The sequence below is a fragment of the Sinocyclocheilus rhinocerous genome, unplaced genomic scaffold, assembly GCF_001515625.1.
Source record: "Sinocyclocheilus rhinocerous isolate Xijiao unplaced genomic scaffold, SAMN03320098_v1.1 scaffold1182, whole genome shotgun sequence".
In the NCBI taxonomy this organism is placed as follows: Eukaryota; Metazoa; Chordata; class Actinopteri; order Cypriniformes; family Cyprinidae; genus Sinocyclocheilus; species Sinocyclocheilus rhinocerous.
Window position 1 is genome coordinate 334,072 of NW_015624203.1, and position 14,005 is coordinate 348,076.

The 14,005-nt window shown below is 38.0% G+C and overlaps 1 protein-coding gene and 1 non-coding gene across 5 annotated transcripts in view; both read left to right on the forward strand.

The window, feature by feature from the left end:
• The first annotated feature begins 1,984 nt into the window (after nucleotides 1-1,984).
• Nucleotides 1,985-14,005, forward strand: part of shroom2a (shroom family member 2a) — a 77,359-nt gene continuing 65,338 nt past the window's right edge. For all 4 annotated transcript variants that reach the window (XM_016550744.1, XM_016550763.1, XM_016550753.1 and 1 more), the window contains exon 1: nucleotides 1,985-2,973. In XM_016550744.1, the coding sequence (XP_016406230.1) occupies nucleotides 2,755-2,973 (219 nt within the window). In that variant the 5' untranslated portion in view covers nucleotides 1,985-2,754. The remainder of the gene's footprint in view (nucleotides 2,974-14,005) is intronic.
• Nucleotides 3,428-3,499, forward strand: trnag-ucc (transfer RNA glycine (anticodon UCC)). The gene has a single exon. It is a non-coding gene; the product is annotated as a tRNA-Gly (tRNA).

The following is a 14,005-nucleotide window of genomic DNA, read 5'->3' on the forward strand; positions in this document are numbered from 1 at the left end:
CTTTTAACAGGCAGGTTGAGCTGCCAACAGACTTTCACTGAGACTATATTAGATTTATAATGTAGGCACAACAGAAGGCCTACACAGAGAGAGTGTATGTGTGTTCCCTCTGGCAGGAACAGAGGATTGTCTTCCTTGCTTTGCAAGCAACAAAGCTGATTATTTTTCTCTGCATTGATCCAAATTAGGTATATGTGCCTTAGCTAGCACAAAACGGATTTGTTAAATTTTTTTTTACCAAGAACGTGGGCAGCTCAGTCTGCATGCCTATCATAATATACTTCTGAGGCATATCATGCTTTCAGAATTAGGCTAGAGTAGGCTACTTCAGCATGACAGTACTTGTACAAGAACCACGTGGCAAAGAAAAGAAAAACGAAGTGAATCTAATGTCCACTGGGAACTCGTTTTCACAGAACTGAAACTATTATGAACAGGACAGAAGAATCAATGGAAAGCTACCCATGAGTGACCTCTCTGGGAGCAGATATCACATTATATGCCTTTGAAATGTATTGATTGATTTTTATTGTGAGAAAACTACATTAGATTTGTGAGAATATATTATTTGCTATATTTGATTTATGTTATTCAAGTGTGACAAATTCTCATAAAAGATACATTTTCTAAGATGGTGTCAAAAGCATGTCAAAACACATCACAGATCAAAAGGGCATTATACTGTACCAATTATGTATTTTTAATTGAAAAATTATTTAATAATAGTTAATAATAGTTCGAACGACCCTCCCCCTCGCTGCCAAAGGGCCAGTATTTATTTATTTGTAATAATCAAGTGTCCTTTTAAATAACGACCGCCATTTATTCGAATTTTTTGAGAGATTTTTTCATTTGCCCGACCGCACAACTAACCTGATTAAAAACATATAAATAGGGAAGCACCGAAATTTCGGCGAGAATGATTCTTCTGGTTTTATTATATTTGGTGTGCGGCGATTGATAATGTATTGACAGTAACAAGGTTGCTCCAGTTGAGGCTCGCGCAGCCTGTCTGTGTGTGAGAGAATCTTGTGGAGAAAAAAACTTTATATTTATAAAACTACGAGTAGTAATATTAAGTGCTCTATGTGCAATCTAGACACAATATTCTCTCTAGAACAGTCGCGCATCTCGGAGCAACACACGTTACTAAATGTTTCAGCGTTTTTTAATGAATTGGGCAAGTCAATGGTTCAATAACCCATTCATAAAGACAGGCACTTGCCTCATTCTTGAATGAATCAGCCGTCTGAACGAATCCTTTGAATGAATTAGGCTACTCATTGACTTATTACTCATTACTCAAGACAGTCACTTGCTGCCACCTACTGGCGGTTTATTTTCATATTTAAAAATAGCTTATTTTTTTCCAAGATTACATATTGGTATATTAAATAAAACCATTTAAAACACATAACATTATTTGTGCAGTTGTAATTTTGCAGTGTAAATGCATTCATGCAACATTTCAGCATCATTAAACTGTCTCTAAATTCCATTGACTTCAGCTGCTTCGTTTCTTCTGCAGTGCAAAGATCGATTTTGTTGATACTGATTTCATTTGATTGGTAACAGCCCTATTGTGCCTTATTATATTAACTGAAATTATTAATAAAATGTAAGAATTTGATATGAAAGATGACACATACATTTAATAAGGTTAGGGCTTAAATTAGGTTTATATAGGCAAAAAAAATGACCTGAAAATCAATTAAAGTAAATTTTAGTATGCAGTACTTTTTAATCATATAAAATGTAATCTCCCAGCAACAAAATTGTGGCCAGTGAAAATTCTAAGTGGCTAGTAATTTTGGAAAACCACTAGCCACAGTGGCTGGTGAGCAAAAAAAGTTCATGTGTTTGAAAAAGAGTGCGGCCACACACCGTGAACAGTAGAGGTCGCTGCTGCTCTCTGATCATATTTGATGAGGAGCGCACAGGTAGACTGAGGCTCTACCCCTCCTGTAAACGTAATCCATATACAACAGATCAGCCTTCTGTCGTCCAGCATTTCAGCCTCATCTCCGAGTACTTTTTGTGTTGGGATAAAAAACTAAGCAGGAAATGTTTTTGTTTTGGTTCGTACAACAGTTGGAAAACTTATAATGTGGCCGAGGAAAGAGATGTAAAGTGCGGTGTTTATCCACTTGTTGATTGAGTAAGACTCGCGGTTAGCTGACTAGCTCTACCGGCACACGCATTTATAACACAAGATTGGACGAACGTAACCTTCAGTTATGAGCACAGCGAAACCTTTATGACTAACTGTTAATCTGTAATTCGGATTTACGACTCGAATCCGGGCGGTTGCGTTATCGACAGTCAGTCAGTGAGCGTTTGTTATTGTTAATTAGGAAACAATTGATGGCGAGACAAATTTAAACGGAATCCTTTAGCTAATGCTAACATAATGAAAGGAGTTAACGTTAGATAAACCATAAACAAACAAGACTAAATATTTCGGTCCATCGCGGTTTGTTTCAAGAATTGAAACAAAACTATTTACGTTTGCAAGTTGGTTTTGTAAATTTACTCTCCTCCACTTTATTACTAAACAGTGGATTTAAATGATGGACAGCGCCTCGTCCAGAGGAGGAAACAAGGCAACAAAGTATCCAAGAGATGTTCACGTGGAATAGCATCAACAGCTGCTCTTAATGTGGAAGACTATGTAGGATTTTGACTTTTGGAATCAATTTTTTTTAAACACAAAAGACTACCATTCTGTTATTTGAGAGACAGGTTGTGTATGAAATGGACACGATCAACCAATATCCTGTAACTTTAGACTCTGGCTTTCCTGAAGGAGATCACAGGATCTTTTACAGTTCGGACAGATCTGGGAGTTTTGATGAACATCATGGTAATGGTGAGGGATGGAAAGTGGTGGATGTGACTCTTACTGGGGGCGCACCATGGGGTTTTACCCTGAGAGGTGGACTGGAGCAGGGAGAACCTCTTCTTATAACCAAGGTAAGTTATCTGTCGACTTCATGCAGGACAGGGTGACCTCAGGGCCGTTTATTTAACCTGGACATTATTGTTAGAGAAAGACCTCATTGTAACAAGCTTTGTAACTGTTAAAACATCAGACTTTTGAGACTAGATGTTGTAAAGCCAGATAAATTACGCTATTTACGATATATATAATGTTTTATTTGAATATAATGTTTTATTTAAATCATATACAATAATACTTGGTAAAGCATTTTGTGTAATGAATCATTAGTTTAATGAAAGTAGATTAACGACAACAAAGCATTGGTTGCTCTCAATCTGTTTTAATTTATTTATTCAGAGATGTTGTTAATACTGAAACTCTATTTACTTTACTCATGTTCCTTTTCTAATATTTATAGTTGAATTGACCTTATCCATATGGAAGTAGTTGAGAAGTAGCATCTCATGAGTCGTATAGTTTTACGGAGCGTTGGTGGTATAGTGGTTAGCATAGCTGCCTTCCAAGCAGTTGACCCGGGTTCGACTCCCGGCCAACGCAAGGATGTTTTTCTGCAGAAAGTTTTTCTTTCTCTGTGTCATTGGGTTCTTACAAGGAAGTAACGTTCAAATAAAGCTGTTTGAGGTGAAAGTACAGGTCTCAAAAATGAGCAATGCAAGCAAAGCAATTTCTTTCTTGACCAGGTATTGTAAAAGAAATTGGAACAGACAGCTGACTGGATATACACTTGCACATTACCTGAGCTTTCAGTCTCAATCTGAACTATCAAATTTGTTACTTAGTATAGAAAAAGACAGTTTTCATTTTGATTCCGCATAGGGCACCAGAATATTTAAGTTATCTTAGTCTGGTCATCAGCTGGGGCCTGTACCATGAAGCCGGATTAGCTAGCTAGCCAGGTACATTTCAGTTTAGTTTGCACCAATCCTGGGTTTTAGGTACCATGAAAGTGGCTTGGCTTTTAGTGGCGTTCATTGCCATAGTAACTTACACTGCACAGCTAACCTGCTCCAGGGCAGGTTATGTTCTGGGTAAGAGAGCTCAAACTGAAATTGGACCAATCAGATGTGAGCAAATTGACACATGTCTGACGCAAAAAAAAGAAAAAAAGTCACTCCCCCAGTTTCTCTTCCTACAAATTAAAGGTCACTATAAATTACTTAAAATGACAACTATTATTATTAATCCATTACACACAAGCATATATACAGATCATAAGTAATATAAATAAGTGGTAGAATCAATAGATAAAGCCTTAAAAATGGCTACATGTGACCTTACATGTTCAAGTCTCTATCGCTATATATTATCAATTATAGTAAACTAACTTCAGAAGTTTAATTTGTGACTGCACTAATAGAGCCAGAAAATTTCTTTTATTTGTCCTATTTCATGGACAAGTACTTCAATGTAAATACGTTTAAATTCCTTATATTCTTTAATCTCTTATCCTTTAACAAAAGAGTTTTGAATCTCGCTGGCTCTCTCGCGTGAAGTGAATCACACTTGCTTTGTGTTGCAAGGCATGTGATTGACCGTTCGCTACTGATATCACACATCCATGTGCACGTGCTCCACAAACTCAGGATCAAAGCCTGAGTTGACAAAGAAAGTTGATGATCAGCATCATGGTACCAATAAAGCTGGATTGGAGGGGTCTGGTGTTGTCAACTCGAAACTAATCCTGTAACTCTGAATTTGTTCATCTACCATCATGGTACAGGCCCCTGGTGTTTAAAGCTGTCTTTTGTTTGTTGACAGCGCTAAAGTTTATGTCATGAGAAGTAATTCACAGAAAGGCCTTTAGAAAGCTGTTTAAAGTAAAGAGAGGACAGTTGTTTGTTTGAACAAGTATTTTAAGCACATTTTAAAGTAAAACCAAAACTTTATACTATGGATTAAATCTATGCAAATATAGTTAGACAGGTCTCACCTAATTTGCTAATATTTAAAGGGGTGGTTGATTGCGATTTCACTTTTTTAACGTTAGTTAGTGTGTAATGTTGCTGTTTGAGCATAAACAATATCTGCAAAGTTACGAAGCTGAAAGTTCAATGCAAACGGAGATATCGTCTTTTAAAATTCTGGCAGTTTAATGCCTACAAAAACGGCTGGTAGGGACTACAATGAGTTACTTCCCGGGTTCGTGACGTCACAAACCCAGATAAACCCCGCCCTCGGGAAAAGGCAGCAAAGGGGGCGAGGCCATGCTGCGCTGCTTTAGAGAAGAGGAAGAGAAAACTAGGGGTGCACATAAAAATCTATTCATATATGAATCGTATTTCTGTCTTCTAACGATTCTAATGGTTTCACAAGTTTCAAAATCAATGTTCTAAAACAGCAGTTCTTTATACTGTTCCTCTCGTCCCCCTGCTCTGCACACGCTCTGCATCTCTCTCTCTCTCTCTCTCTCATTCAGCTCAGCTCCAACAATGAACTGTTCCAATTATACACTTATTTTCACATACAACAACATTTATTTATAAAGCACATTTAAACACAATGTAAATTGATCCAAAGTGCTGTACAGTGATCAAACAAATCTACTAATAAAAACAACAACTACACATACAAAGGCTAAAGAGTAAAATAAGATTTAAGTCTACACTTAAAAAAATGTCCAAAGAAGGAGCAGATCTCACATGATAGGGGAGACCATTCCAAAGCTTGGGGCCAACCACAGAAAAATCAACCCTGAATTTAACGAGAAGCCAATGAAGGGATGATAAAACAGGAGAAATGTGATCCCTCTTTTTTGACCCAGTCAAAAGTCTTGCCGCAGCATTTTGAACAGCTTGCAATCGTGACACTGAAGATTGAGGAAGACCAGAATAAAGAGAGTTACAATAATCCAATCGAGATGTAACAAGTGCATGAATCACTTCCATATCCTTCCTTGAATGAAGATGCTTCAACTTTGCAATCGTGACAATGAAGATTGAGGAAGACCAGAATAAAGAGAGTTACAATAATCCAATCGAGATGTAACAAGTGCATGAATCACTTCCATATCCTTCCTTGAAAGAAGATGCTTCAACTTTGCAATAGATCTCAAATGGAAAAAACCTGCTCTAATAACAGCACTAATTTGTTTATCAAAAAATAGAGGGGAGTAAAAAATCACTCCAATGTTTTTGATTTGTTTGCGTACATTAGTTGAAAGTGGACCTAACTGAGCTTCCAAAGCAGGAGACGAGTGTGCAGGACAACCTAATATTAAAATATTCTCATATCTCATATACATAGCTATGAGAAGCGTTATACATGGACGCGCGTGCATGCAGTTGCCGTACTGTATTAAAGGAACATTCCACTATTTTTGAAAATAGGCTCATTATCCAACTCCCCTAGAGTTAAACAGTTGAGTTTAACCGTTTTCAAATCCATTCAGCCGATCTCGGTCTGGCGCTAGCAATTGTTGTTAATATCGCTTATCAGTTTGAGCCCAATTGAGAAGTAGAGGATATTATTGAAGAGGATCGTGCAGAACCTGTGCAAGCACGGCTTTTAATGGTAGGCCTATGTTTTTTGTTTGTTGTTGTCTCATATTCTTTTGCACACAAAAAGTATTCTCGTAGCTTCGTAAAATTACGGTTGAACCGTACACACATGGATGTCACATGGATTATTTTACTGATCTCCTTGCTACGTTTCTGGACATTGATCGTGTAAGGACCCTTGCTGTCTATGGGAGGGTCAGAGAGCTGTCAGAATGCATCAAAAATATCATAATTTGTGTTCCGAAGATGAACGGAGGTCTTACGGGTTTAAAACGACATGAGGGTGAGTAATTAATGACAGAATTTTCATTTTTGGGTGAACTAACCCTTTAAGGCCTGTTCACACCAAGGACGATAGCAATAAAGATAACGATAAAGATATAGTTCTAAAAATCGTTCTCAATATTAAAGAATAGCAGAGTCCACACCACAGCTATAACGATAAAGGCACAGAGAAACGATATCGTTGAAATCACTTTCAGAACGATTTTTTTCCAGCTGATGAACGATAAAAACAGCCAATCAGAATCAATCCTGCTATAAGGAGCTCAAGAATTTAAAGCGGCAGACAAGCGTGCGCTTGGAATAAACAGACGATATCATCCGCTGGTGGACGCTAATATAGTTATCTTTATAGTTAACGTTCTTGGTGTGAACGGGCCGTTATATCAACATCTATCAGTATGAGTATTTTGTAGTTTTAAAGGGGGCAAAACACACACAGTTTCACCCAATCTCATGTTAATCTTGAGTACCTATAGAGTAGTACTGCATCCTTCATATCTCCAAAAAGTCTTTAGTTTTATCATATTTATAAAAGAAAGATACAGCTTTACGATTCTCTCCGGAAAAAGCCGAGCTCCTGGAGGCGCGCCGTGGGTGGAGCTAAAGAGTGACGAGCACTTGGGCGCTGAATGCCAACAAAACAGACATTTGATGCCGTTTCACTTACCGTCTGCAGTTCTGAATCATGACCGGGATCTTTCATAGCTGGGACCGCTCCATATTTCAGTATTAAACGATGTGCAGATCCAACGTCGAACTGGGCCTTGTTTATAAAACGTTAGTCAACAAACACACTTGTGAAACTCCGTTGCTGCCCCGGAAAAACAAACTGTATCCACTGTTTACATAACGCTGAGTTCTTTCGGAAGCGGAAACAAAGTTATCTTTCCCTTACAACCAAAAACACACTTCTTTGGATTGGAGACATTCTTCCCGAGCAAGTCCCATGCAGCGCTGCCGCCGGATGAAGCGCGTTGATGGCGCGATCTCGCTCTTGCTCTGGTCGATGCGTGCACGGGCGCATTCTTCCGGGAGAAATGCCCATATAAGGAGTTCCACCCTCGTTTACGTCATTAAGAGCCATGATCGAAAAAAACTCTCCGAAACTTGTACGAACCCGGAAGTAAGATTTTTGGCACAGAAATACTCTGTCATACGTCCAAATTGTTTTTTGAAACTTTGTCCATGCTTAGCATGAGAATCCAACTCTTTAACAGTGTAAATAACTCTGAATGCATGAAACAGCATTGTACCCCGCTTTAATGTTTTGTACGTTTTATAGGCTATATGGCTGTGGAAATGGCACTTTGGTCTCTTGCAGTTTTTAATCAACTCATTTTAAACAGTGACCGAAACTTTTTTGTGTGCTTTTCTAGTTACTTATCAACTTTGAAGGACCTTGCAGATCAATTTGGAAAGAATACTCACTGCTCTTACTTTCAGCATTTGGTGCCTAGTGTTCTTCATTAAGTGCCTGTAGGTCTATCTCTTGTAGCTAATTTTAGCTCGAAGTTTAGCTATAGAGAATATTAAATAAGGTAGAACATGACCATTTCTAAAACTGGTGGCCACCCCTATATACACTGTAGTTTTGAGGTGCATGTAACTTTCAGAAGTAAATTCCTGCTATTGCTGAGGTCTTTAAGGAGCTAAAATATTAAGTTAGGTAATTTCATGGAAACCTTTGATTTGGTAGAACACAGTTTCTCAGAAGATGGTTTAAAGACTGAGTGTGGTTTTCCACATCTTTGGATGTTTATTCACCAAGAACCATTTCTGTGAGTCCTGCAGACCCCGTCACACTTCAGGAATTGGTAAGAGCGGTTAATAATGTACTGAAGTTTTTTACCCCCCTCGTTGATGCTCTTTAAGTCACTTGTTGTTCCTACTGGATCATATGATGCCAAATCTTGCCGTAAAATAACCTTTGCACCTGTTTTTTGAAATTTAGGCTTAATTGTGGTCTTTGTTTTCACTAGGGATGCAACGATTATAGATTTTGTTGGTACAATTATTGTCTGAGGAATAATCACGGTTTTACGATTATGACGATTATTATGCATTTACTCATTTCCCAGGCTAATTCACACAGGCAACGGTCACCTCTCTCTCTCTCAAATAATTAATTAAAGTAACTAAATGTTATAATTAAATAATTCAAATAAATGTGATCTTACCGCACTATTTCATCTCTTTCTGATCTGAAGCGGGCAGAATGCGGAGCTAACGAGCTGTAGCTTCGCGTCAGGTGGTTCTTGCCTTCACGTCGTGCATTAAAATCGTTCAATGTACAGCAAGCCGTGCATTATCCCTTATGTATTCGCTCTTTAGCAGCAGTTTTTTACAGCAATATTTAAATGACACCCTGGTCATTCTTGGTGTACCCAAAATGGTCCCACACTATCGACAGGCATTTCTCTGGTGGAAATAAAGCTTCGCTGTTTGGTCCCTCTGTCAGTTCATCTAATGCATGTAGTAGCCTCCGTGCCTCTGATAAGCACGTCAATGTAAGCTGGTGCACCGCTAGTGTAACTTTTTTCGTTTTGCGCAAGCTGCAACAGTTCCGTTCCGTGTAACAGAAACACTCGGTTTAGCGGAACCTTTACGATTAATTAACCGTGACGTTTTAAAGCGCGGTTAATCGCGAAACCGGTTAATCGCTGCATCCCTAGTTTTCACCAAGGTTCCTTTACCTTGATTCATGACTATCTATAAAATGTGTTAAATTATTTTTCCATGTTTTTTCTTTAACAAATTTTTTGCTTTGTTCTTATTCCTACCTTGTTTGCTGGATTTTATGAGGCCAGTTTGTCTGTGTTATCTCTCTTGTTCATACATTTGTGTTTTCAGAAATATATAACTTCACCTCATGCTACTTAAACTCAGAGTACAAAATAAGTTCGATAGATTGATTGCTTTATTGATTGATTGTTTGGTTCTCATGGGAAAATTTAGTATAGCACCCAGTAACACAATAACCCAATATAAAGATGTATAAAGGACTGAAACCAGAACCTTCGTACTTGGCAAAACACTCTACCTGTATCCATTTATACTCTAGGTAAAAGGTTTTCACAGCTTGCGTGTAGTTGACTCTCATCATATTGCAACATTAGTTGTGAATCCATTGTTATTCTTGGCACATTGGTGTTTTTGTCCCAGCCTGCTGTTCTAGTACTAGTGCCATAGACAAAACAATTGAATGACCTTTACCAAGTATGACCAAAAATCTGTACCAAGTGTATGCCAATTGGGTGTGGAGCACTTCCCCTCAGTTCTTCCTAAATCTTAGATCATCTATGAAAACTACACAAACAAAGGCCAGTTGTAAACATGGGCTGCATCTCAATTCACATACTATGTGGTAGAAGTATGTACTCCTACTCTTGATGAAAAAGTACATACAAGTATGTAGTAAGACAGCACCTGTATTGGGACATTATATGGTCTTAAAATTGCCTTGTTATCACAGAAACTGTACTGTTTGTGTTAGCATTGATTTCATATATTTAAAAACTGCTTCAGCTTGCTGTCCATAAGCACTTTTTTTACACTGAAAAAGTGAATCTCCTGTTTTATAGTACAAGAGGTTGTGGGTAATATTAGCTCAGAAGTTCAAAGTTCACTGGAAAAAAAACCAGTTGGCTTGTTTTCAACATTCATTTCTTGCATACTATTTAGCTGTCCTAAATAGTATGCGAGAAATGAACATTATGTGAATTGAGGTCATTTCTAAGATTTGGCAAATCTGTTCAACAATTGTTTCTCATTGTACTGGTCTTTGTGAAAGTAGACATTTCGTTATTGTGGTCTGGATTTCATCCAGACCTCTAGGCATACATCAAGTGACAGACATACTATGTTGATGAGAAAATTATTTGATGACAAGTGTTCAGAAAGAACTTCAAAAGGCCTGTTTTGTAAGCTGACTGTTCCCTGAGATTTATATTAAACCACAAAAGAGAAAAATATAAAAGGATGTAAATGAGGGAGTAAAATTTAGGGAAAACTTTACCTCAGCTACAGAATTAAAAGGTTGAATTTTAGGCATATAGTTGGTTTGCAGGTTAATTATTGAACAGTTTATTTATTGATTTTCTTTGCTCACTCTGTTTTTCAGTGGATTGTCTCACTACATTTCTCTAAGATTCCTGAGGCAAACTGGCAGTGCCAGGAACAGCACAGGAATGTTGAAGCTTAGCTTGATTATCCAAATGTACTGAATTATCTTTGACAGCCTGAAGCCAGTTGGACTTGCTTGATACAGCATCTGGGATAAATTCAAGTTCACTTTGCCTTTGACATCTTGTAAGTGAAGGATGAAAACCTTTTGTGGTCTCACTAAATTCTTAAAATAATTGACACAAAGTGAGGTCATTGTAACATGTTTGGTGACAGGCTGTCTGTATACTTGTATGAATTTCAGTAACTTTTTAGCATAGGCATTTTCACTTATTCTTACCTAGATGAAATGTGGTCTGTGGCTTATTCTGATTTGACCTGTGTTCATATAAACTACTGTTTCAAACAGTAATATTCTGAAATCTAATTACAATTTAAAAGAACTGTTTTCTATTTTAATTAGGGATGTAACGGTTAACCGCAAGCCGGTTGAAAATCGATTTAAATATGTGACGATTTAAATCGGTTGAGATGCTAAACAAATCGCGATTCAATTAGGGGTAGGAGTTTATATGAACGTATATCTGAGGGGAACTTACTGTGTTTCGATGGTATTTTTTCTTTTCCTCTTGCCTCTGTATAATGCATATTAAAGTTCATAAGTCCAGCGCTGCTTTGTTTACAGCGGAAACCAAGGAAACGCTTTAAGCACCACCTGCTGGCAGAGAGTGAATCTGCGTCTCATTCAGCTCGTCTGCTGTTTCTGTTTCATACAGATATTTTTTTATGCATAGTTTCACAAAACTTGTGCTGCTTAATATAATAGATTATTTAAAATATAAATCTTTTGTAACATTATAAATGTGTTTACTGTCACTTTTGATCAGTTTAATGTAATGCATAATTTCTTTCAAAGATTAAATTCTGAGTTTTCGGAGCGGTGGCTTGGTGGTTTTCCATACACCGGTCTATTGGCGCTATTCCACTGCGTGGTACGGCTCGGTTCGGTTTGCATTTCCACTGCACTTTAGAGTGGGTGGGATTATTCACATGTCGTTATTGTTGCGCCGCCTCTACTGAAAAACGTTTTCATTCCGCATCGCCCCATCAAGCTCTCACTGGATCTGCTCCTCAGCAAGTGATCGCGCTGGCGACTCCATGTCCTGCAAAGCGCGCTTTAAGCTGTCGGACACGGGCCTAGGGCCTGAGCGTCACAGGCCAGGGCCGGGCTAGGGCCTACATTTGAGGCCCGTGCAGGGCTCTAAGAGGAACGTCTGTACTTCAACAGACCACAAAACAGCCATTTTTTTGGTTGTTAAAAAAGGGGCACTCGTTCAAAACAGTTGCGTTCGATCCTTCGCTGGCTGTGCTGATTTAAGTCTAGCGGTTCTGTTGTGTTTGTGTCGCAAGTTCAGTGACGCAGGTAGTGACGATTCTCTCCGGCCAATCATTGATCAGCAGAGTTTACACATCGCGTTTTGGTAACTGTACGGTTCACTTGGAACCTCAACCAAGGTGGTACTAAAAAAAGTACCAGGTACTGTACCCAGTGGAAAACCCCCCAAAAGTGAACCGTACCGAACCATACTGTGCCGTACCATGCAGTGGAAAAGCGCCATATGATGTTCTGGTTCCTAAATATGGCTCGGTTCTGACATTCAGTGTAAATCTGTGGGACTTTTTTTTTTTTTGTCTGTTTTATTGCTGCAAACTGTGTTAGAAGGAAGCCATTAGTTTTTACCTTATTCGTCCATACATTAGCTGAAAGAGGGCTGCAGGAAGCGGCTTTATTTAAACAGAGTATTTATACAGAAAAATGGAACAAATTAAAATTCCCCTAATTCCTCTCAGTAATCTCTCTAATAATCCTGTTTTACACTGCAAGCATACAGTGTAGCCTTTCACATGCCACCTCTGTTTTTCATTTTATGCATTCTTTCAACTCACAGAGACCCTAAAAGGGCAGCCATTTAATGAGCAATGGTAAACCTATTTGTCAATAACAGGATTCATCAGTCGACTGTCACACCCTGACCTGTTCAGAGCAAATTTGGTGCCAACAACCCTTCACCCACATACTGAAAGCCATCAGAGGAAACGTCTGTTAATGATAGTCTGCTAATGGTAGTCTTGAGGAGTGGCAGGAGCCAGTCAAATTTAGACCAGCTTTCATTAGTATTTGTCTCTGAAGAGCTTGACTTTTAACTATACAGTACATGTCTGTTCATGTTCAGAGTAAGAAGTATCAGGAAAGAGTATTTAACCTCACATTGCATGTTTTGAAGTATTTCAAGACCTTTGCTCTTATCTTTTCTGAAAGCTTTCTCAATGCAAATACACATATGTGCACACATCTATTGTTTAGACCGCACCAAACTGCCAAAGGCTGTTATAATAATGGTGTTTCTTTAAAGAAACACACCGCTTTGTGTAAGCTGTCCTTAGATATGGAGACAACAATCATTTGTGGTCTGAATAGAAGATTGTACAACAGTTATTGCCACATTTTATAAGCAGCTTTATATCTGGAAGTGTGTTTCTATTTTCTGTAGGCATTTAAAAATTCTTTTAACCTTGAACCGAGCATTTGATTCAAAATATTAGAATTTGCACTTTGAATTTGCAATTTGGACTAATAAATTAAATCAAACACCAGTACAGTATAAATCCTTTGACTGCAAGTTATTGATTGTAAACATAAAATCATATATTTGAAGATTATTGCCGTTTATTTCGACATATGTGGATATACGTGTAGTTTGACGTTGTAGGAAGACTCGATGGCAATATTAACAATCATTTCTGTTCCCTCCTGGTGGAATGACCTGCCCAACTCAATCCAAGCAGCTGAGTCCTTAGCCATCTTCAAGAAATGGCTAAAATTACATCTCTTCCAGCTACATTTGACCCTCTAACACTAGCACTCTCTATTCTATTTCTATTTGATCTACTTGTTTTCATATATATATATATATATGTATATATATATCTTTTTTTTTAAATAGCGTTCTCTATTCTTTTTCTATTCTATTTCCATTCTATAAAAACAAAAATCCTTGCTACGTGTACTGCGTTAGACTAACCGAGACTTGTCACAGCACTTACATATTATTTCTCTTTTGTTGATTTTGATTGCTTC